At 40.1% G+C, this 25,944-nt stretch overlaps 1 protein-coding gene across 4 annotated transcripts in view; it reads right to left on the bottom strand.

Annotated features, from left to right (window-relative positions):
• Positions 1-284: 284 nt before the first annotated feature.
• Positions 285-25,944, bottom strand: part of LOC139712646 (homeobox protein Meis1-like) — a 176,290-nt gene continuing 150,630 nt past the window's right edge. For 2 of the 4 annotated variants that reach the window (XR_011709577.1, XR_011709575.1), the window contains exons 10-12: positions 19,878-19,936; positions 5,986-6,183; positions 285-2,721 (exon numbers count right to left, since the gene is read on the bottom strand). Coding sequence is in view for 1 of the 4 variants with exons in the window: in XM_071624454.1 (XP_071480555.1) it covers positions 6,038-6,183; positions 19,878-19,936 (205 nt within the window). In the remaining 3 variants the exon portion in view is untranslated. Of the gene's footprint in view, positions 2,722-5,708; positions 6,184-19,877; positions 19,937-25,944 lie in introns of those variants that run through there. The other 2 variants (XR_011709576.1, XM_071624454.1) reach the window with 2 other exon arrangements.

The raw sequence follows: 25,944 nt of genomic DNA on the forward strand, positions 1-25,944 counted from the left end.
CACACATTGTTCATTCACAAATGTTGAAACATGCACAACAACAACGACGACGACAAATTGTTAGCAATGCATGGAGGAAACAGCCTACATTTCAGAGATCTGAAAATGAGATTTTGTGTTCTCTCTTCATCTCCTATTGGAAATTTCAACCTGCCCATCTTTTTCCCCTCCACCCCCCCCCCCCCACCAAGATTTACGTGTTTCAGCCATCTCCCAAAATGCACTGTAAAATATTTCAACTGAACATGAAGAAAGCAATGGTGACAATGTAAAGGAGCAAAAAAAAAAATCAATTACATAAATACAGGTCAGAAGTTACTTAAAATGAAATAGGGGAATAGTGCACCATAAGATAACCCCTGTAGCCATGGAAACGTGACATATGACCTTGGACGAGAAAGTGAAAATATTGCAAGGGGTGAAATACTCGAGGTGGCAAGACAGCTACACCAGGTGATAAACTTCCCTCACGGCGTAGACTTTTAAATAAAACAGACGTGAAAGAAACTGAAGTGCCTGTATAGCAGAACAGATAGATGTCAACAAATATAACTCTTGTGTCAAAAGCAAGATGGTATTCAATGCACAACCATTGCTATACAAATCCCCCAACAAAATCCAAGTTTATGACGGTCTCTCAAATTGTGCTTCGCACCAGAAGGATGTTTCCAAAGAGAAAGAAATACCTTCTCTAAAAAATAAATACAAGAGACTTTAAGCTCTGAGGTCTATCACAAATCAGCCTTTCAGGATATAGAAAACACTCACAATAACACAAGTCACTATAAAGCAAACCATCTCTTTGAAAGAAAAGCTAGGATAAGACATCCCTAATGTGAACAAGCCAAAATCCAGCCAGGAAGCGATGCAGACAAATCAAAATACCACACAATCTATGGCAAAGAAATGCCACAAATGCAAGTAGTGCTCAAGTTTTACCTGCAAAATAATTGACTGAAGGAACAAATCTGCAAAGTTCCATGACGACCTAACTGGCTACCAAGATCAAGAAAATTAATAATCAACATTCAAATGTCTTCATCCTATAATATTTGAAAGGAACTGTGGCAAAGCAGGGCAAAATAATGACCAACTATTTACAAGTGGGTCTAGATCATCCAAACTACGGCTCTACACCCACCCACCCTAACGTCCTCTTTCCTATCTGATAATAAAATGTTGGTGTTTTAATACATTGCGTGGTGAGCGTATGTATGGCTCAGGATTGTGACTCAAAACTTGGTCGTCACTAGTGACAACAGCAAGAAATTTACATCATCTTTTTTTTTAAAAAGAAGGAAAAGAAAGAAATTGAGGAAGTTTGATGATGATCTTATCTTATCACACTAAGATACACATGAAGAGACACAGAGAAGACATTCATCTCCTATATATATATATTTATATATAAATATGTATATATGTATATGCTAAAGACCATAAGTTTGACGAAACTGGTGTTTTGTATGAGGAAAACAAAAACAAAAAACAAACACATCTCTCCAGGTAGAGCTAGGAACACTGTGAACAACATCGGTTTAATAGAAGAGTGCAACTGCTAGATGTGAGAATACTAGGTTTTAGAACACATTCCATATCTATAGATACTTCATGAAGAATTTTGGCACCGTGCTTATACTTGTAATTCCTCTGATCTGTCCGTCCAGAGCTCCTGATCATTTTTGCCACAACATGGCAGGAGCGCATCTTATAATTTGACTCCCAGCCCATTAAGACAGTGGTATGTACACTTAAGTTTCACTCGATCGCTTGACTAAGTCTCTTTTCAAAGAACGAATTTCTGTTTTTAACTTTGAATGAGTGGCTCGGGCAAAGATGCAGAGGTCAAATTCCAGCTAATATTCTGTACAATTTGGCTATTTCATAGCAACGGACAATAAACAGATGATCATATAATGGCACCTGATTACCTGCAATACGAACTCACGACTGAAATTACAAACACATACATACATAAAATGGCTCTCCACTTGTTATCAAGCTATGAAAGAAAATGGATGAAATTAAACATGATGAAAAAAAAAAGGATAAATGGTTCCAACGTATTTCCAGACGTTCACATAACAAAACCTCTGAGAACCGGCTTGGCAATATCATATCAGGGACACCATAACATGATGCCCTTACGAAAAGAAAATTTACTGTTCAAGATCACACCACAATATAAAAACAAAAAAACAAAACAAAACAAAACAAAAATCTTATTTTCCACGTTAAAATGGCAGAGTCGCAGTAGAAACAATGCAGCTATTCTGGTCCAAGCAAGTTTTGCTCTCACTGCTAATAGAATGCATCTGTTCATGATTTGTTTGTTTGTTTGCTTGTTTGTATAGCATCTCTTAAAAGGTTCGATGCCTGGAGATATTCTTTATCTTAGGCTGACATATCGGTAGGGATCTTCACACATTCTTCTTCTCCTTTTTTTTTTTTTTGGTGGGGGGGGGGGGTGGACATCCATATAGGTGGGATGATGACTGCAGGCTGATTTCGGGATGATCTTGAAAGCTGGTTGCGAGATGACCAGTAGTCAGATGGGTGCGTTGTTGTCAGGCATTGAGGGGTGGGGAGGCCCGTACGGCAAAAAGAGGTAGAGTTGAATCGTGGAGCAGCTCCGCCCGTCAGTCAGCAGAGGCCTTGCCGAATTCAGGAGACCGATCCGGCCTCCGCATCCAATCGCCGGAGAACTGCTCGTGTGTGGCTCTGTGGATCCCCGGAGGAAGAGAGAGAGGAGAGAGAGAGAGAAAAATAACACATTTGGTTAGACGGAAGAACTGGTACTCAAGACTATCATTCACAATTTGACTGACACCCCCCCCCCCCCCCCCCCAAAAAAAAAAAACAACTTCTTTGTATCTTATTCAGAAAAAGAAAAAATCTTCACCAGAGAAAAGAAGCTTGGAAAAGTGTGTATCCTTGTTGGAGTGGTGTCTGTAAAAATGTGAAAACAAAAACCCTCCATACATCATCAACAGTTGCTTCACCTCTTGACGCATAACCTTCTTTGCACTTAATTCTTCCAACCTCCCTTTCAAAAAAAAAGGTTAAAAAATAGAGAGGAGAGAATAAGGAAATCAAATCTCATGCCCTCAGAAGCTCCTGGTCTTCAACTTCTGCTGGCGGATCAAATTTCGGCAGGAAATTTGAAGTTAAACGGCCCCTAAACAGAACAGATGATCACGTGAGGTGGTTGTCAGGAGAAACCGATGTTGACAGCTCGGCTGGATTATCTCCCGACCACCTTTTTTGGAAACGAATCTGCTCAGTGCTGGCAAAGGGGGTCACTACATGTCAATCCCAAACTGTACGTACTATCAAAAGTGGTCGATGGCTGCCTCACGCCCTTGGACAAGTAGCTGGAAGTTTTCCCGATTATCTCCGCAAATGCCCGGTTTATCACATAAATAAATCTACTGACCCTCAATTTTAAGAACACCAGATATCCAAGGAAGACATATGTGAGGCTTCATCTTTTTCTTCTTCTCCTTATCTTTTTAAGGGTTTGGCATAATCAAGGTGTTTTCTGTTAAGAAAGAAAATCCTTTCATTTTAACTTCGTTCTCTACATGCAACCTCAATATTTCATTTATTGATATTCTAAACTTTAAAATCTAAACTGTGGATGTGGCTAGCTCTGCATGATGTTGGACAACAAGAGCCACATTCATACAGTCATTCTTTTTTTTTTGGGGGGGGGGGATTCAAATTCAGATTCATAAGGCATATATTCTATGAACAAAGTGAAAAAGAGACCAAGTTATTTAGTTTTTAAGAGGATGAAGAGCATTTTCTCACAATTCTATAGTCTTCCTTCATTTTTTTTTTTCACTACATATTTTGCTCAACTAAAATCGACTAAACATCTCAGTCTGGACTCTTCTAGATTATTCTGTCTTCTTTATAAAAGTGATGAGAGCTGACAACTCTAAGCCCATTCAACAGATCGCCACAGATCTCCCAAAGATGTCTTTTTTTCCTTTTTTTTCTGCCTCATCAGTCTCTTTATGGATAAACCCAGCTTTTGCCTAATGAATAACAGCAAGGTTGCACTAAATAATCACTATCTGTATCTGCCCAACACAATTTTTTTGCAAAATCACAGGAATAATTAAGTGGCAAATGAAGAGAAAAATCTGAAAGAGAAGAGTGAAGCTATAATATGACAAGCAACCCATGAAGTCGACTATCCCTGCCCCGAGTATCACATGATGTTTACAGATATGATGGGAGCTGCGTGTGGAGGCGACCACGGGGAATACTGCAGGAAATACCAATATGTGGGACTACACGGCAGTCTTTGGGGGTCGCGTGCGGAAGCCCGCCGGAAGTGTTGATATGTGCGCGACTGGGGCAACCTTGACTTTGGAACAAGCGTAGTAGTTGGGACGCAGAGGAAGGAATCTTTTAAGGAAGCAGAAATGGAGCAAGACACTGAGAGATTGAAAGTTAAGGAGCGAGTGGGGGTGGGGGGGGGGGGGGGGTTGGGGATGACAGGGACCAAGATAGATTTGTCTAAAGAGATGGACAGTTATCTGTGCTATGGGACCTATTGAGAGCTAATTACAAACAGAATCTAAAACAGCAAGGGCCAGGTGATACTAGACAGCCGTTTCTGGGTTGCAAACTGATTCCTGGCAGATGCATATGTCAGTCGACCTTTGACCCCTGATCCATTTCCAAGAGTGTCAGACTTCGTGATGGTGCACTTTTTCACGTGCTACTCTCGTAATCATCACGACGTTGACTCACACAGTCTGGTATCGTTATCTATCGTAAGCAATCTACAAGCAAAAAAATGCAGTGACTTATAGCTTCCAGATGGGCAAAATTTAAAGAAATAAGTCCAAAATAAACAGACAAATCTGATTTCTAATATGTCATAATGGTGCAACATTTGTAATCAAGACATGACATGTTGTGTTTGGTGTAACGAGCGTAATGAAATTCTTCCTCCAATACACAAATTGGGAAAGCCCAACCATCTTGGAGCAAAGTAAGGATATGTCTGGCAGGATCATATCTTGGTAACCATAGCTAATATCAAAGAAGCGGGCTAGGGGAACCCTTTTTTGCCCCTTCCTCATCTCATTTCTTCCCTCGTCATGTTGTCATGACAACAAACGGTGATGATTATAGAGTGTAGGTCCTTTGCTTTCTCCTGCCACTCCATACAAATGCATGTGAAGCTTTGTCTGCGCAAATACTAGGTAGGCCTACTGTATACGCCATATAGTTAATAGCGAGTCTAATTTTTTGTGAATCAGGACTTTCTGACAATTTTGTGAGTGGCTAAATTTGCGATTGTGGAGTACAGAACTGAACAGAGAAATGTATGCCTGCATATCACAATAATGTCGGGATCAGAGTTACCGGGTAATATTTTTTCATGTTGTTAAATTCTGACTTGCAAAATTTGTGAAAATAAAAACCTCACGAAATATTTGCTGGATGCCATTACGTAAGACACTTACCAATGCCTCTAGCCTGTCAGACCACTCCTCAACCAACCACCCACCTCAACCCATCAAATCTTTTTCATCTTTGTATCTTACTTCCACTGCTGCTTCTTGAGCCGCGTTGGAACACAGGAGTTATCGACTTTTACATCAGGATGCGAAATTCTTTTTTTTATCGGCCATCATTCACATAGGCCAAATAAAAATCGCTTGGGTGTAAACATGGAGCACGTTGACCCGAGTGTGACCCTGAGTAGCCAAGTGTGCAGACATATGTGTGGTGAGTTGCATTATAGGATTAAACTACGGTGCAAGTTAAAAAAAAATCCAGTGGGACTGATTTTTGCATCACGATGCGTAATACAAAAATTAAAACGTTTTTTGTTTCCACACACACACACATATGCCCTACAGGCAAGAATTGACAGGTTTTGCATCATGTTGCAAAAATCGGTTTTCAAAAACTGTTCATTTCCGGCGTGTGTGTGATTGCGACTCTCTTACCACTCACCATAAGATTCTAGTGTGTGCATCACTCGCTCTCCCCCCTCTATCTAGTCTATTCAATACAGGTGCCTGGGGTCGCAGTCGTTAGACCCGGGAGGTCGTAGGTGGTGGTGCATTGGAGGGCCGGGCTGACCGTCCATCATGAAGCCGCCCATCGGCTGACCATCAGGGCTGTAGGCCATCCCGCCGGACATTCCTGGAACTGACAGAGAACAAAGGTCGAGAAATGGAGAAAATTAGAGGACAATGCCAGCAATGGTTATATTCTAGAAGAGGTAATTACGAAAGAAAGAAAAAAATGTCCAATAATTGCAGAGTTATATTCAATAAAATTAAACAATATGGAAAATGTCTTCATTAGCAAATTCAAACTTGTTGTTTGAAAGATTGAAATTGCTTATGAAGACATTTCATTAAAATATGCTGATCATTAACCCGTTGAGGACGAGTCCCGAGTATACTCGGGCAAGTGTCTATGGAAATTACGTGTTGAAGCAAAATCAAATCGTCCTCAACGGGTTAAGATCTCAAGTTCATGGCACGACTGGGAAAACTTTGAAAGATAAAGTAGACAGTTTTGAGTGACTGGATGATGGGCACAGACATTTGGAACAAAATGGTCTGAAATTCTACAATTCATTTCCACATTTATTCAAGAAATTGGGAGTTATCTTCTGATGACAAATTTAGCTTTCACCATACAAAATGTCCTGATATAGACAAAGGTTTTTTTTTTGTCAATTGATAATTTGGAGAGTTTCAAAAAAAGGCCAATGAACCGAGGAATATTCATTGTAAAAAACTTTACAAGAGAACAATTGACTACATGTCAGTCATTTCCAATAAATATATTAAAAATGATCTCCTATTTATCCAAAAAAAAAAAAAAAAGATGTGAAAAGGTTGTAATCAAAAGACGTCAAAAGGTTATCATTGGCATATTTTGTCCCCCTTGGTACTCAGTCAATGAAGCACTACAAGGGCATGCATGTGGACCAGCACCTGTCATTGGGCAGCTGTAAAACTGCACTGTGTCCAAAGGTGCCACTACATTAGTGGTATAGCGCCATCTTTGGTCAAGCAGAGCCAATAATTCAAAAGAGGAGGTAAAGTCCATGTCTCCAGAATTACAACAGCAGCTAATAATAAAGATGATAAAGATGATGAAGATGATGATGAAGATGATGATGAAGATGATGATGAAGATGATGATGAAGATGATGATGATGATGATGATGATGATGATGATGATGATGATGCTGATGATGATGATAATTGCCAAGATGATGATGATGATGATGATGAAGATGATTATAACAGTGATAACATCATTATCATCATTATTCTTGATATCATCATTATGATCATCAGTTATATCATCATCATCACCATCACCATCATCATCATCTTCATCATTATATATGCCCCATAAGATTTCAGCATCAAACAGTGCAATCTCGGGGCTATGTTGGGTTTGAAATCAATCTGTTCTTGGTAGCAAATCAATGGCAATGCTACAGCTTGCAAAATCAAACATCGGCACATGCTCACATCAAATTTGATGCGAGTTTACCATGCCAATTATGTTTGATTTTGCATTGTCCTCTACTCGCAAACCATGCACTGTGCCAATAAGAGAAAGCAACATGGGTTTTCCTTTTTCCTATAACTTGACATCATGCTGGCAATGAAGACATATTTCTTGTATGTAACTCCACCCCCACTCCCCAAATACACTACAGTGATTGATATTCTGAAAATGATAGCTACCAGGAACTGATATCTGTTCATCAACTCTAGAACATTGGAACATGGTAATAAAATTCTTAAATTAAGTGGGAAGAATTTTGACATTCATGCAAGTGTAAACTCTGCTCTAGAACATTGCTATGTTGTGTAGCCCAGATGGCAAGAAAATAAACCCAGGGCAATGGCACTGGCAGTGGCCCTGTGTAATTGCCAATTAGAAAAGCCTCCAAGACAAAAAAACTACCATGCACATAGCAGAAGGATGTTAACATTGCATGCTGCATACTATATTAGAGCCCTTCTGGCTCTCAAATGGTGCTGATGGTGTAAACACACAACTCCTGACTGCAGTAAATCAAAACAGGGTCCAGAGTGAGAGGCATGTGTGTCTGACTGCTTTTGTTGTGGTTTTTTGATGTCTTGAGGTCACTTTCATTTTGCTGAGCTTTTTAACTACAGACTCTTTAAAGGGATGGTATAGTATTGGTTGAGGTAAGGATTCACCTTTTAGCTTTTTGGGAGATACATAGAAACCGCTTTATGAAATGTTACAGAGCATACAATTCTAAGAGGAATTCAAAGTTTATTTGACGAAAATCGGCTTTGAAATGGCTATTACAATAAAGATATGCAAAAAAAAGTAAAACAAAGCGGTCTTAATAAAAGGTGGGTCCTACCTTTTACTAGGATTGCTTTGTTTTGGATATCTCTGGTATTTCATAACCAATTGTCATCAAATAAATGTGGATTCCTATTAGAACTATACGCTCTTCCATATCTCACACAAGGTTTATCATTATCTAAAATTCATCATCAGATAATGCCTCTGGCACCCTTCGGGCGGAGGCATAAAAACGCTGGAAACCTGAAGCCCCAATCTCATCCAAAATTGTACCATTCCTTTAAGGAACCAGTAATGACACAAAATCTGCCGATCTGCGCGAGATATCAAGCATGCAGTATGTCACAATCTGGGAGATAGAGATGCAGGAAAAAATACACTGGCCTTATTACTGCAAATTTGTGCACGAATGCAGACTTTTACGATATCCACAAGACAGCGGACATGTATGTAAAAACTGGCTGAACTTTCTACAACATTGTCTTACAATGTAGGCCTATATATCTCATACAGTGAGAGAGTGTGTGTGTGTGAGAGTATATGTATTTCTTTTTGCACTGTGTATACTGTCCGCAATCTGTTATGTGTTAGGCCTACAGCAAAGTGACATTTACACAATGTATTGTACTTCCAGATTTTTTTTTCTGTCCATGCCTGTAAAATCTGTGTACACAGCACATCATTCCTGCATTTGTTCTTCTTGAAATCACTTGATAAAGTAGGGCCTACGCATAGGCCTACATACATATTCTTAATTAGGCATTGATTCTCTGTCTCAAGTCCTGTCCAAAATCTTATACTACACACCACTCTTGCCTTTATGGGAAGTCCACACAAGGATACCAAGAGTATGGTAGGAACACACAGTGTAATGAGTGTTCATTGGAATAGTTCATTTAGCACAACTTCAGTCTGGAAACAAAGACTAGCAATGACATTGAGATGACCTTGAATGCATACAAAGGTAATGATGAGCTGCACTTTGTAATATGTGTGTATAAAATTTGTGTATACATATGCTGCACATTAATGTTACACATTGTCTTGGACACACACAAGGACAGACACAAAGGGCCAGATGAGGATGATGGCTGCTGTGTCTTCACACCTAAGTTAGTTTGTGGAAGAAAACTTCGTCAGTTTCTTGCATTTTTAATGCCTTTGAGTTGAAGAACCTGCGAAGGAGGCAAAGAGGTTTGTTACTAAGAGTTTACTGTGTTGTTTTATGATGTACTACGTGTATGCAGAAAATGAGATCAGTATTGTTGAACTTGAATCGTGCAACTTTCACAGACAGTAAAAATGTAGTGACTTTCTGGAGAAATGTGTGTACCACACATTGCATGCTCTCTGAATAGGGTCAAATGACAGTTGCTCAGTAACTATTGTGTATATGTAGCATACAGATGCATTGCTAGAACTGAGTACCGAAGTTGTTTTACAGTGCATAAGGCTGCCTGGTTGATTGTAACTGATTGCATACTGTGATTAGTGATATGTTGTTTGGAGACTTTTGTGTGAGATCTTCAGAATACTTACAATAGTTACATGCAAAGAGTAATTGTATTGATGGATCGAAGTATTTGTACTGTAGTGTTAGGCCTAGGGCTACACAAAGGGGTAAAGTAGCTAGTAGAATTTCTACTAGGTTTTGTGTATGATGTGTTATACCTGTATGAATATGAAGAGGCATTCTTAATGATCAATAGCACGGAGAATCTAATTGTTGCTTGCATGAATAGCTCCTGCCAAGGCTTCTGCTTCTGAAGGTTAAGAGAATGATTAGTTACACAGAAGTGTATGTTTAAGTACTGGCTAATCAAAGGAATATCACATTGCATCAGTATTGCACACAGTGAGAAAGTTATAGGCATAAGTCTACACATACCAGTATTTCAGTATCTGTAAAGAAAGCAGTGTTGAAGGCATTATAGTGTTTCAGTTATGTGTTAATGTTTGCATGGCATAATTCATATGCAATAATTGCAGTTGTTGTGTTTGCCTTTGAAATTCCAGTTTTCACGGAATGTAACACCGAATGAGTACCAAGGTAACAGAGTGTACGAGGAGTACAAACAACAGAAAGAGTGACAGAATAGAAGGAATTACATACATGCATTGTTACCAGATGGAACGAAGGATAGGGAAAGAAACAGAGAGAGAGAGAGGAAGGTGTTTCTGATTGCGATCCCTAATAAAGTACATTGCGACATTCCCGTAAAAACATTTGTCTGCTTGGAATTCTTGCGATCGACCACAACTACACTTACACACAGCCATGCACCCCAGAGGGGATCGTTGTAAGTCAAACGCTGTGGAGCGCACACCTGGTTCAGATTCAAAGAATTTCGAGGGTGACGTCTCAATCTCAACCTTCAAAGCCGATGCAATTCTTGAGGAAATCATTCAGCTAAGTCATAACCAACTTTTGGAAAAGTCTGATGATGCCACTCTACTGCTTTTTATAATATCCATAAAGTGGGTGAGGGGGGGGGGGGGAGGAGTGAGGACCCCCCATTTCATCTCTCCTCAAGACTTGTGTGTGACCTCCAAAATGATGGTAATTTGGGCAAACTTCTCAGGATGTTTAGAAGCTTATCTTGGAAACAATCCTCACTTGTATCCTTCCTGCAATTACAAGGAGATCAACTAGAAGAAAAAAAAATCTTTTACACGCTTGTTATCTAGCACAAAATTCCCACAGCATGAGAGACGACTCTCACAATCCCTCTTCTATGGAACATAATCCAGGTTTCTTCTCATACTCATTTTTTTCGTCTTCTTCTTGCTCTTAATAAGAGGAAAAAATCTGTGATATGTAAAGATGTTTACTGTCTGGTGGGAATTTTTGAAATATTTCCATCAACCCTCCAAGTAAAATAATCAGGGCAACCTTTGGGCTGAGCCAAAACTATCAAACTGCTCCTATTTGACCTGACCTCGCGTGACCCTAGGTGACCCCCTGTGACCCCTCGGAACATTATCATGGCCTGTATCCCCGCATAATGGGGATAGAAACTAAGGCTGCTCTGGAGCCAAGGCTGAGCGGTAATACATAGATGGAAAGTAAGTCATATGACTGCGCCACTAGGAAGTCTGGCACAACTGTACAGTGGGACAGGCAAATGGAGAAAGCCAAATTCATGATTTTCTCTTTCATTTCTCTATATTACTCTGTCCCCCTCCCCCCCCCCCCCCCACCCCAACTGGAAAAGATCTTGGTTAGGCAAGTCTGCATCATTTCCCTGGCCAATATCCCCCCTCCCTGCATTTCAATTTTGCTCCCACAAGACATGACAAAAGGGAACGAAATAAGATGAGACTCGATGCTGCCATGGAAACACCGAAAGATGCATTCCCCCATCCCCTATACATTTTCTCAGAAAAAAAGAAAACAACAAACAAACAAACAAAGAAGCAAGCAAACAAAAAAGAAGAAAATCCCATCAGCCAGTCTGGTTTGATTACACCCATGTTGGCTGACAGACAGTTATAATTTTATACTGCATGCTAAATTTGGAGACAAACAAACTTCCCAAAATGCTGGTTTTTACTCTCAAGAGAAATCTGGTGGTGATCTTGCTTTAGATTTGGAGAATCCTTGCAGCTCTTCATCACGGGTTAGTCAAAACAATGCTATTTGTTTTGGTTCAGTCAAAATGTATAAACATACTGTACATGCATAGGCCTGATATATTATAGTCTCACTGCATATTCCTTATCTCCACTAAAACATCTATAACACAAGAAATAAGGTACTTAATCAACTGAGATAAATAACTTGTTACGATCATGATTATGTGGAGAATAAGACATTCTGATCGCTGCAAGTATTTAACAGCTACAACATTCTGCCACAGCTAATATGAATTCAGGAATAATTGACAACATTTGTGTTTTTTATTACTTTTCCTAGCACAATTTTTCCCTTCAGGAATACTCCTTTCATTTGACATCAACCAATCATCGCTGATAGCAGATTTGCAAGTTCTGTTTGCACTGTACATTCTGTTGTCTTTAATGTTGAAAAATATCAATGATGTTATTTAATTGTATTAAGACGATAAAATGTGCGAGAATAGAACCACACAAATAAACAAACAAACAAACAAACAAACAATCTTTCATTCAAGACTCTCTCTCTCTTTGTCCTTCTGTATGCCTGCATAATACCAACTCAGTTCCATATGGTACTGCAAGAAAAAACAACAACAAGCACAACATAGACACACACATTTACACACAAACATACAAACATTTCTTGAACCTGTTGATGTCATCGGACAATTTGCAGCACCCACAGTTTGACATGACCGTCAGATCTGTGCCTGGTGGGGGCAGCGTCAGCCAGTGGACGAGTGGATCCAAGCACGGATGTGAGGGAAAGATGAATGTCTCCACCTCTAATTACCTCATCCAATAAAATTAAACCCCCATCCAAGGACATCCATCCCATCTATATAGAGAGTCCAGCCTAGCTACGGATCTCGTGTGCTGGGGCTAGGGACTCGCCCCTCGACTTTGGGAGGGGAGAATTCAGAGGGGCGGAAGTCTGGCAGAAAGTTTCAAAACTCGCTCCACCCCATCTTCTACTAAACCGAGACTCTCCCGTCTCTGTTTCACTTCGTCCTTTTAGGATGCTGCTCCTCATCTATGGCCTTCACCATTTCTCCAGTCTGTTTCTGTCCGTTTATCTGTCTGTCTGTCTGTCTGTCTGTCTGCTTTTATCTCTTCATCATTATACCACTGAAGTCTACGGCCTACACAAATTCCCTCTCTGTGTTATCCGCCGCGCCACTTTTCTTGATTATCCCTTCAATTCTGATCAAACCCTTCTGGCGACGACTACGACTGACATGATGGTAGTAGTCCCAACATCATTCTATGAGCCATATATCTAATACCACATTGCCTAACAAAATGCTAATGATTGCATAACAAGACTCTTTTACAATCCCTTGAATCACTGTCACACCAGCCTTATCACGCTAGAAATCTTACTCGTAGTCCATATTTCAGTAAAGAATACTTAATGAAATCCAAGACAATAAATTGTCATCAAGAACTAAAAAAAATGATAATTACTCATACAAAAAAAAAAAAAAAAACATTGGGGGAAAAATGAATGAGAAGAGAGAAGAGAAGAATAAGCCAAAACAAATCCAGTCATATTGCAAGGAATTATTTTGGGGGCCTTCCTCTTTTAATCCATTGAGGATGGGCTGATTTTGCTAAAACATGCATTTCCCACAGACACCTGCCCGAGTTCAATGGGTTAAAGGCCCTGTCACACAAAATCCAAGCTAAGTGTTAATAATCTAAAACACTTGACACTTCCTCTTCCTTCTTGTCATCAAATGAGTTTGTTACCCTCTGATTCCTCAGCTTGCAGATAACTTCATTCCTGGTTAACCCGGCCAAGACAAGTATTCCTATACTGTAAAAGGAAGAATGTTTGCATGCATTTTAATTTCGCGAATCTTATTTTAATTTCGCGAATTTTGCGAGAGCTAAGATTCGCGAAATTAAAATGCACATGAAAGTTTTTGTCTACACTATACGCATTGAATGTTGGAGGCAACTCGCGAAAATTTCATGCCGCGAAAGAGGCTGTTCGGCTCAAATTCGTGAAAATTTCATGCCGCGAAAATATCGTGTTTTACAGCTTTGTTCTTTCCTCAGTTTTCCTTATCATGAGGGAAAAACTGTACTGTCTGGTGAGCTCTTTTGCTTCAAAAGGACAGACTTATTCTAAAGTAATGTGTATCACGGTACAAAGTCCCGAATAGCCCCCCCTCCCCCCAACCTTTGGGATGAATTGGCAGCAGTGCACAATGAAAAGAAATAATCACTGACTTTATAGGCCCTACTGATTCTCGTGAGGGCTAATTGTTCTCTCATCTTTTTGCCAGCAAGATGGTGGTGAATAAAAGTAGGAGGAGGAGAGAGATGAAAAGGAGAAAGAGAAGGAGGAGGATGAGGAGGAGAGGAGGAGGAGGAGGAGGAGAAGAAGAGGAAAGATCACGATGATGAGTAGAAGACGAAGAACAGTAATGGCTTCGGAAATTCCCTGTTGAGCTAGTCCTAACAGTCTTACCAAAGAATTATCAAGGAAAAACATTCTGTTGATACAATTGATGAAACTGAGATGCCTCACACTATATGATGGTCTACGTTTAAAAAAAAAAGAAACAAAAAAGAAACAAAAATCTTGCCGATTACGAACTGCCTAGACATCAGATCCGGGTCACGGCTAATATGCTAGTAGGAGACAAGGATTGTTTTCGGTGAAGAGCATCTAAATATCGCTTGTTTGGATAGCCTTATCAAGTTCAACGTGGGGATATCTGGAGGAATTTTCTGGCAATGGTTTCAGGATGTCAATCTCGCAGATACAAATGAGTGACCCCAGGATGAAGTCGACCCTTTTTTCTTCCCTCCCCAACGATATTTTCTTTACCCACTGGGCCAAGAACACTAAAAATCTCTATCTAAGCACATTACCCTCACTGGAGTTTATGCTGCAGAGCTCTAGCACATCTATCAAACGGTTTTTTCCCTTGAGCTTCCCTGCCTCAATAATGGTCTAGATCAATTACCCATATCTTTTTTTTCTCTCTCTCTCTCCTCTTTTGAATTGTGATACCTTCCTTCACATGAGATTCTTTGAGAGCTCTAACCATGGGTGAATCTTCAACGACATCAGACTGTCGAGAAATCTCCATCTAATCTTATTTCTGTCAAACTCTATTCTCGCTCAATGGATCCATCTGTTCTATTCCGAACAATGTACGAGAATCACATCAATTAAACTCTAATCCATTTCAGATTATGGTATCACCACATTAATGGAGAGAGGACGTCATAAGCCTCAATGGCAATGGATTTGCAACGCTCAAAAGACAAGCTGTGGTTCTTTTTGTTTCCTTATCGAATCATATGTCCTTTATAAAGTTTTGCTTTTTTTTTTCGAAAACCATACCACCCTCTCCCCCCCCCCAAAAAAAAAAAAATTAAAAAACCCTCAAAACATATTCCCTTTGCCAAACTCACAAGTGAAAGAGCTTAAAAACACAGATATCATATTTTGTCTCGCCAGACCACATAGCATGTTAATCAGTGGTAAGAACCGGTCTTTGTACACTGGATTAACACCGGCAGTACTTGCACCAAACAACTTCTGCCCCCCTCCCGGCAGAAAATTGGAACCAGGTGCCCCTTTCATTGACAGAGCTGGTTTGGCCGCTCTTTAAAACTGTAAAACTGCCCGGGAAGGAGACAGTTTACCTACAATTGAACTTGGATGATTTTTTTTTTTTCCACAGCCTGACCTCTAAGCATGCATTGCAAACTTCCTTAAAAATAAGAACAAACTTTTTTTCAAAATAAAATAATACCAATAAAATCAACTTCCATTGAGATGTAGCTTAGAAACATTGACACAAGCATATAAAGGGAGAGGGAAGAATTGCATATAATTCTATATCTTATTCTAAAACTCCATATTCCTAGATCACTCACCACTACACAAGAAAACTCAGTTTATATACACAAAGGAAACCTTGGAATAGTCTCTAACTAATAGTAGTAATATTACCTAGTAGATGCACCCAGTGTCTGCAGTTTTGAAATTTGGACAAGCTTTGGAAGCACAAACCCTTCACGTTTAAATTTGACTCCACTCCACCTGGCCATGACCCAGCCAACTTAGAATGTCACCAGAATCTGGAGCTGAATACAGAGGCTGAAACCCTGTTTTCAGGAACATCCATAGGTATCAATAGGCATAGGCGCATGAATGAAGAGTAATGGTAGGTGAGGATGACTTCATGGACATCGCAGAGGATCTAAATTTGTGAAGTCCCTTCTGTGGCGGACAGATGTTAAGATTGATGGCTTTCTCTAAAAGCCAAATGTTATCTCAGTTCTGTGTAGATTGAATTCATGAGCGAAAACAGGCAAATTGGGAGTGTGTGTATTTGTGTGTGTGTATTAAGGTGGGTGTGGGGAGGGGGTATGGGAGCCTTGAATATATCAATATCCATGTTTGCCTTATATCTGCATTATAGATATATTGACAAAAAATTCTGCATTAAGCAGCTGTTATCATTGACATTTGTATTGACAGATTGTGCTTTGGGGTGAGGAAGAGAAGTTGCGTAGTGTGCGTGCTTGTGACATTCACACTTTTCTGTTCGCAGCGTTGCAAATACTTCTGTTAATTGACCAGTTGCTGACTCCATATGTGATATTTGAACACATTGATCAAATTCCAGGCTACTCCTAACATTTGCAGATTTGTTTCTCCCTCTCTGAAAAAAAAAATGGAATTAACAGTCTCCACTGTGTTCCTGGCAGACAATGTGAGAGAGAAATGGAGTACCTCTTGTTCTTCCAGATAAAAGTTTGTAATCAAATAGCCAAGTATCGGGGTGGAAAGAGAGAGAGAGAGAGAGTGTGTGTGTGTGAGTGAAGGAGAGGAAAAAAAGAGTGGGGGAAAAATGCAATAAGGGGCATTGATTGATGGTTTTCATCATACAAGTGAAAATTTTGCCTCCAGATTTGGATAGAATGGCGCTGGAAATTGACCCCCTGACACAGGCTCATCCGTTATGCCATTCACGAAAAGTGACAACTTCGTCATATTTGCCTCCAAAGTACAGACTCGGGCCTGAGCTCTCGACAACGACGGCCGCTCACTGATGGCGACAATGCCACTGCATTAAAGTAAAGGCTATATACACCTATTCTCTTGTGTGTGCCAGTTACAAGAGGCCCAATTATAAGGATTCAAGACTCTTGAGTTTTCTCTATTTATTTGACCTCCTTTCATACCAAACTGCCCCCCCCCCCCAAAAAAAGCCTAAACCCTCCCTTCATTAACAAAATATACTTTATATCTGGATTTCAGAGTTGTAATGTTTCCCAAGGATATGCTGGGGCTAACAATTCTTCTTAGTCTATCTTCATCCATTCCTTTCTTTTTCTTGGTCATGTGATAAGGATATACCCAAGTGCTCTGCGTGTATGTGTGTGTGTGTGTGTGTGTGTGTGAGCACATGCAGGAGGAATCTACTTTGCTTTTTACTGCAAATATGACCTTTCCATTTCAATTCTCAAAGACATGGGATCTATTTCCATTCTTCGTTGCCACCGGGAACTTCATTTTCAGAATCGGGACTGGCTGGTCGACAGGACGTACCCTAGGCCGTGCGCTTTCTCCCGAGCCGGCCTCTGCCACCCTTGTGGATGGCACACAAATGTTAATAGAGAGAGGCTATCCAACCAGCTGCAGAAAGAGAGCTTAATGCCTCGTCAAAGTAAGAGAATAAAAAAAAAATAATAATAATAATTCCTGCTCTGCAGAGAAATCACGAAGTCAACCCACACGCAAGCAGCCTGCTTTAATCTGACAGGGGCTGTCGGCAGTCGCCATTCAAAAATCTCGCAATCGTTTCAAAGGAAGATGAATTGTCAGTGCCGGTGCTTCCTGGTGATCCGGCCCTTCCCTTTTTGTCTGCATCTGTCCGTTCCCCCGACATCTCGCGCGGCGACGGTGTGTTTTATCGACGGATTCATTAATCTATTCTCTTTGCGTCATGATCTGGCACAATTCTAGTATTCTGTCACCAATTCTTACTTTATACTTGATTGATGCCTTTCCATCTGCATGCGAGGGGCTATTTCATTCATACGAACAATGCACTTTGATTGATCTGTGGCTATCTGCATGTGTTATTCAATGTAAAGTGTGACGTTTTTGCTCTGGCACTGCTAGTCACGGGTGCATAATGACTCGGGACATCACACTGGCAAAGAAAAAAAAGATATTATTAAGAGGTACAGAATCTTGTTGGTGGCAGAGAATGCTGAAAAATCAAGATAAAAATGAAAGCTATTATACCAGTGTTTGTTTACTTTTAAATAATTAAGTGGTGGGCATGCTTGACTACGTTGTGTTTAACAATACCAGTCCATCACTTCCTTCCTACAGGACTTTGCGACAGACACGGTTCCATTGTCACGCTGCCATACACAAACAGTCACGTTCCTGTCAACTCTACCAAATATTTTCGACACTTCTCTTGCTTTTTCTTCACAAGAAACAGGTCTACGATGGTGTCAAGAAGAATATATTACAGTACATCGCAGGATTCTGAAATCCTTCGTAAACAGACTGCACTGATGACAGTCACTTTTCTTTCATAATTAACCCGTTGAAAACTAGTCCTGAGTAATACTCGGGCAGGTGTCCATGGGAAATGCATGTTACAGCAAACAGCAGCTCATCTTCCATGGATTAACCTTGCTCCTCCCAACCCCCCCCCCCCCCCAAAAAAAAAAAAAAACGAACAACAATTCACATTTCTACATATGGTATATCTGACATTTTTTCTCAGCATTGGTGCTGAAAGTTGTGTCATTTATGTCACATTGACCGACTCAATCAATTTGACCAAATTGGCAACGTCACGTGTATGTCAACTATCACTCCTTCTAGTAGGTGTCGCTTCCTTTTCAGACAGGAAAATTGTGGTGGGGAAATGACAACAACTTTGGTTACACTGTCAACATGATAACTATATTTTTACTCGATATGTGAAAGAACAGACTCCTCAGAGGTTAGCCGATAATCTCTAGAACTCTTTCTCATTTTTTGCTCTACACAGATGAAGCTGTCTGCGTACCAGAGTGCTCCAAATCTCCAACTTTGATGAGCAGCTGCTTTTTGAGCTAAAATTCAAGATGAGGAGTGGTATTCTGTTCAGTTCGGGCCAGTAGGAGGTTAGTGGTAGGTTATTGACCTAGATGATCATTACCCCCCCCCCCTTCCCTCAAAACAACAATAACAACAACTACAACAACAAAATCATTGCCACGTGCCAACAGGGGTGCCAAGACTTCTACACATATTACAAGAGGGGAGATTCTACAGAGCAATCAGCTAGGTAATTGAGGGTTACACATTTGTTTTGTCTGTTTCATTTTCCATCTGAGTAGATGGCTAGACAGCTCATATTCAGCTAAATCAGCTGGTTTTCTATGGGGTCCCATTTGTTCGTTACCTTGGGTGGACCACTACATAGGGTTATGCACCCCGTTCTTGCAAGGAATGAATGAAGCAGGATCTTTTAGATGTATGATGGGTTGTGACTCTCTTGCACTAACAAGACCTCTATTTTATGTCCTTTCTCAGGAAAAGAATGTTTTGTCCCTGCATTGGAAGGGGGCGGCATGATAACACGCAACATTGCTCAGCAAGGCTCACTTGGATTTGAACCTGCTGCCGAACCTGGGCCATTTGATTAAAAGGCAGATACGTTACCAACCGAAGGCAAACAATACTTCCCAATTCAAGGAGGCTCTTATATTCTTTTGTCAGGAAATAAGGAAATAGTAGATACTTTTATTAAAGGGAACCTTCTGCAGTGTCGGAGAGACTGGGGTTAAATCTGTAAACTATAGGGTGTCTCATGCTGCCGATCGAGGCATGACTACAGACGCTGACACAGAGGCTGACTTACCCGCTCGATTTGATTGGTCGATCATGGGCTGTACTATTCGTCTCCTTGCATTGATGAACCTGTACAAAAGATGTGGGGGGGGGGGGAGGGGAGCGAGGAGAGAAAGAGTGTTTTGGAAAGGAGAGAACAAAAGGAAAAGTCATCAGCTAACAACATAATTTATATAACCAAGCAACATAATCTATATAACCAAGCAACATAATCTATGACTGCTAACTATGTTATCTACAACAGTGGCTGAGATTTACAAAACAAAACAAGAAAAACACCATTTTACACAACATCTCTCACTCGTACAAGTCTAGGTATTAATGTGTGTGATTGCTGAACGCAATATTCATTGATTGCTATACATCTATCGCATGATTATAACACATTTTCAAAATATCACTCCAGGATATAGGAAATACACATATAATCGTCTGATACAAAGAATAGTTTGCAAGTATAAATGTAATATTTCAACAACAGAAATATTTTAGGTCATATAGCTTGTCAAGGAAAAAAAAAGGTTGAGGGATGGAAGGTCCCATTAATGTTTTGATACTCTTTCTCATTAATAATCTTAGTACAGTATTCATCGCATAATCGGGACAAGTTGGGAGTAGCAAACACGGCCCCTTTAAGCGAGGTGCCCGATTTCGCGATGAGTACTCACCATACGCTAACGGCATACGACATGTACATGTAGTGCACACACACACACACACACACACACACACATGCATACTGACGTACTGTACATGTACATGAATACACAACACGCTACCCCTCGGCGCGACCCTCCAGCTCTCCCTGCATTCTCGCAATGATGTAGAGTAATCGCAACCGGGTTCGATTCTTCTGTCAAACACGCGTGTACACGTAATCAATGTCAGCTCATAGTCTAGATTCATAAAACGTTACGCATTCGCACATACATTGAACCCTTCTCATCTTTCACGCTCTCCCTCCCACTCTCTCCCCCATTTCACTGAATATGTAACTGTTTATATAGCCCTCATTTCAATCACGTAACTTTTGCCCAGTCACAACTGAGGAAGATTGTGACGTACACACAGATCACAGTGTACAGCTGTATTGAAAGTTGAAACCAAAGACAGTAGTTAACAAGATACGAAGGCGCGCAGATAACAATGGACTTTGCCCTCAGAGTGTATGACTGAGATTAAACAACGCACACAGCCTGGGCTGTATGAGCGAGGCATGTTTTTTATTGGATGTGAGTCGAGTAGGAATTGCAAGCGAGCACATGGCTTTGCTTATGTAGGGGAGAAGAATGTTCGCGAAGGCATGTGCTTTGCAATAGGATGGATACTTATACACGGCGCTTTCGTGGCTATGCATGTACATGTACTGGATGGACGGAGGTCAAAAACACACCAATCCGAAGCTTGCTTTGTAAGTTTGTTGTAAACGACAACTGATACGGAATCTTTGAAATATTGTTGTGGTATTTTGGTATATTTTTTGTGTAAAATATTAACAAAATCAAAGATCGCTTGAAGAAAAATTGTCCGTTTATCAGAGGTCCCCGCCCGATTATCCAGTGAAAATAACGTGCGTTGGAAATGTTTCTGGGAAGCGTATATCATTTAAGCGAGGATCCCGATTATCAGATGCCCGATTATGCGATGAATACTGTACTGTAATAGCATTCCAAACTGGCCATACATTAGGATATTCATTAAAAAACACACAAGTGTGAATAGGCGTTTCATGATCTTTGCCACAAAATATACACAGGTGGGAAGCCTTTCTCCTGATGTTGTTCTTGCAGTTGTCATGGCAAGCCCTTGTTTTGGACCCTCCAAATTAAGAGAGCCTCCATTTCTAGAGTGCAGAGACACTCTGCAGTACCACAAACATGAACAATCTTTGTGTATTTATCGTATTTTGTCATCTGACACAAATTTATAAAAGCACCATAAGTCTCCTTTTCATTCCAATTCCATTTATACATTGGTGGTAGTTGTGGGCCTCTGTATAATGTGATGCTTACACAAAGGCCAAATTGTAAGCAATTACATGACTATATCATCTTATGCTGACAAATAATACAGCCTACATAAACATGGCCACCATGCCTATTGATTTGAAACCAACCAACCAACCAAGCAACCACTGAAAGAGACCCATCTATACCACACCTTTATTTCTGCCTCCCATATCTGACATAGATAACGCCACATCCCCTTGGTTAAATCTTTGGGATTTCTTCCCCTCAAAATTGTGTTTCTCATCTCACAATAATGGTAATTACTCCTCGGCTGGAGAGCCCGCCCTCTAGCTCCGCTTCTCCCGGGAGACGAGAGAGAAGAACGAGAAGTAAGTAGAAGAAGAAAGAGAAGAGGAATGGGAGGGGAGAACGATAAAAGAAGGATGACGACGCTAGCCGCTTGATGACAATTGTCCTCTGGACCCTCCTCCTCCTTAGCTCTCCCAAGCTCCGCTCCCTCCGCTTTCCCCCACTGCCCCAACCCCTCGGCATTTCTCGCCCAGCAGGAATCAGAGTCTAGCGCGGAGGGCTTCGGAGGTCAGCAAGCCCTCATCGCAAAACCCACCCAGAGACTAGCCCCCCCTTTTGCCCGGGCTTCTATTCAGCCCCTCCACCGCTCCGGGAACCCGATACAGTGATCGAAACGTGGGCTCTGCGGGAAATTAATCAGTCGTAATTCCAGGATTGGATGATGTCAGTTGCCGCGATAATGACGAGGGATGCTCTGAGGAGGATGATAAAACTTTTACTTCCCTCCCATTTCATGTTTTGGGCATTTTCCTTCCATTGTATTAATGAATAAATCTAGAAGATAACTCTGCCAACCCCCTTATCAATTCTTCTCCAAATCTCGGGCACACATTGAGAGTTGAAAAGGTAATATTCATTATTATGCTCACCACTCACTTTTTTTTTCCAAGCAGACATTTTTTTTTTCAGGCTATGTCTTCACATTGCTATGTCTGCACATTGCTATGTCTTCATCATTCAGTACAGTACCTTACAGGAAGTCTGATAGAAGATTGGACCCATTTTGTGTGCTTTCCTTAAAAAATCACATCTAACATGTCACCATCTTATTATATTCTTTAGTAATTTCACTCACTTAGCATTCTCTTCATTTTTTCCTCATTGTAACCATACATTTTCAACATAATTCTACAAACAAGACCACAAACTACGAACATTTTCAGATCTACTACAGTTCTTCTTACTTGATTTTCCCTTTTAATCTGTCTAAGCATTGGATCATTGTATGGATGAAGATGCTCTACCTGTGAAGTAAAAGTTAATGTTTTGGGGCTCACATCTTCTTATCACCGTCTACATTTTTTGTTAAATTTATATCTGACATATCCTATATTTCATTACTCTTACACTGCATCAAAAAGACAGAAAATACAGTGACAGGCACACAGACAGACAGAAAGACAGAGACAGAATTTTTTTCCCCTTGAAACCGTGAGTTCAACCTCCAAGAATTTCTCCATCAGTTATCAAATTCATACTTCAAATCAAATCCATGCATTTCTTCATACTTTTTTCTTTTCTTTCATCCCTTTCACAGTGAGACTTACAGCTGTGATGTATTTGGCAATCACGGAAAAGTCCTGGGGAGTATCGGGAAGTACCCAAAACCAGAACCCCCCCCCCCCCCTTCAAGGAGCACTTCTCTTAAAGGGAGATTGTGTCAGAGAATAAAATTGGTATCAGTGGGTATGTTCACATGGCAAACCTCATCAATAATAATGGAGGAAATTGCTCTTTAGACCTAGAGCTGGCTTGCACTTTTTGCTTACCATCAATAAGGCTTATAATTTGGGATGGGTGTTTTTTTTTTTCAATCATTGAGCACCAGTTGAGAATAAAAGTTTGCACAATGTTAGAGCAAGGTTTGTAAAGACCTCACTCCTCCCCCCCCCCCCCAGTTCCAAGAATATGTTTGCTGTGGGGAAATAGGCTTGATTATCATGACACAGACCGCAAAGGAAAGAGCCATAAGTGCAGAAAAGACTACCATCAGCAAACATATTTTGTCTGTAAATAAAACACAAATCAAACAATGAAATGTTTTTCGTGTACACAAACGCCTGGATTATATGTGCATATATTCAGATGCATGTTCCCTTGCCGGGAGTTATTTGGTGCTTGCAGGCAGGGGCCGGGCTTTAAACTGCGAGCTTGTTGATTGCTGCATTCGCATGGATTGCTAACCTGCTACGATTCCGCAGGGGGGAGGGTATCCCTTATCATCAAGCTGCCCATAACTTAACCACAATGAATCTCGTGGTTTCGAATGTCATCGAATCAACATGAAGATGAACTTGAAGTTTAAATAGTGAGAACCATGTGGACCGTTCACACCGATCCTACCTTCAAGTTTAACTCCTCCGAGATCCACCATCAGAGAGGCAAGCTAAGTTCAAGTTTACTTGAAGTCTTGCCAGCTCACTGTGAGGCCCATTATTGAGGTCTCAGTTGAATAAATAGATATTTTTTTTCTCGTCACAAATCACATACAGGAGATAAAATAGTGAGAATGCGTATAAGTCAGTTTTTACCTTCTGTGATGTTGTACGGAAATCGTTCAAGAGCTACTGTTCATGTTCTCACTATGTCGACAGGGATTCTCATTCCAAAGGATGAATTTATGATTTTCCTTCTGTATTTAAATGTCAGATTCAACTCTCTTTTTCTCAGATGATGAACACTTATATTTCCTTGATATATCCCATACGAGTCATAAGGAGGTGCGGGTTTTCAATACAACACGAACAGACTGACAGTCCAGGGAGGTGCGAGCACACAACTTTAATTGCTGAACACAGCGCATATTTTCTGTGTGGAACCCGTGCAGATGAAGACCGCAAAGGCACTACAACAGACACTCTTACTCAGGCTGCACGTTCAAAGTTGTCCATTAAATGCCACATTCATATTGTAACCCCACTATTACATTATCTAACTATCTATAATTGTCTGGTTTTGTGCTCAAAATGTTATTTGATCTGTTGCTTCCCTTGAACTGAAATCTGGCAAAAATGAAAAGAACAAATTCTCTACGAGCATATATATTTCACTTGACAAAACAAACAAGTTATCCATAGGTGATCAATCATTTCTATATGCTGGTCCACTCCTATAGAATGAACTCCAAAAAGGTATTCGTTATCTGTCCTCTGTCAGTAACTTTAACATTTCCGTCAAAACATTTTTTTAGGGGAGCATATTTGTATACCTTATAGTTTCTTTCATCCCTTTTCTCATATTACTCTTCACATTTTCTATTTGTCTTTCTCTGTGCCATCAGTATCTATTCATTATCATTACAATAATTATGATAATTATAATTATAATAATCATTATCATTATCATCATCATCATTATTATTGTTATCATTACTATTATTATTATCATTATTATTAGTATTATTATTATCATTATTATTATTATTATTATTATTATTATTATTATTATCATCATTATTATTACTATTATTATCATTATTACTATTATTATCATTATCATTACCATTATTATTATCATTATTATCATTATGTGTCTGTGCCACACCATGCTCCGCTCATCTCTGGTTTCAACTTAATAGTCTTGAAGTTCTGGCATTTCACTTGTGAGGCATATCATGAACTCCTCCAAAGATATATCAACAAAATTGATGAATGCATATAAACAAATATTAGATTATTAAAATCAACCGACCAAGATCCATCCATGTCACACAAATAATGCATGACATTTACTTCCAACCAGTGGCATTCATGCGACTCCACACGTTATCTGAACATGATCTTGTGCGAATCATTTCTTTGTATTTGTGTTTAAGAGTGCAGAAACTGCAATCTTTTCAGCTCTGAATTATGTCACTTTCTTTGGAGTGGTTAGAAAATACATTCAGAATGCATTTGGGGGGGGGGAAATAGAAACAAAAATGGCAATACAATCATTGGTTGTGACAGAGAAAGGTGCTAGCTGTGAATACAGCTAGAGGCATAAATGTCAGGCTGTATCTTGCTGTGAGGGGGGGGGGGGATCGATGGGGGAAAGAAG

The sequence above is a fragment of the Diadema antillarum genome, unplaced genomic scaffold (genome assembly GCF_040938485.1).
Source record: "Diadema antillarum isolate AM-2024a unplaced genomic scaffold, OU_Dant_1.0 seq00001834_RagTag, whole genome shotgun sequence".
Taxonomy (NCBI): domain Eukaryota; kingdom Metazoa; phylum Echinodermata; class Echinoidea; order Diadematoida; family Diadematidae; genus Diadema; species Diadema antillarum.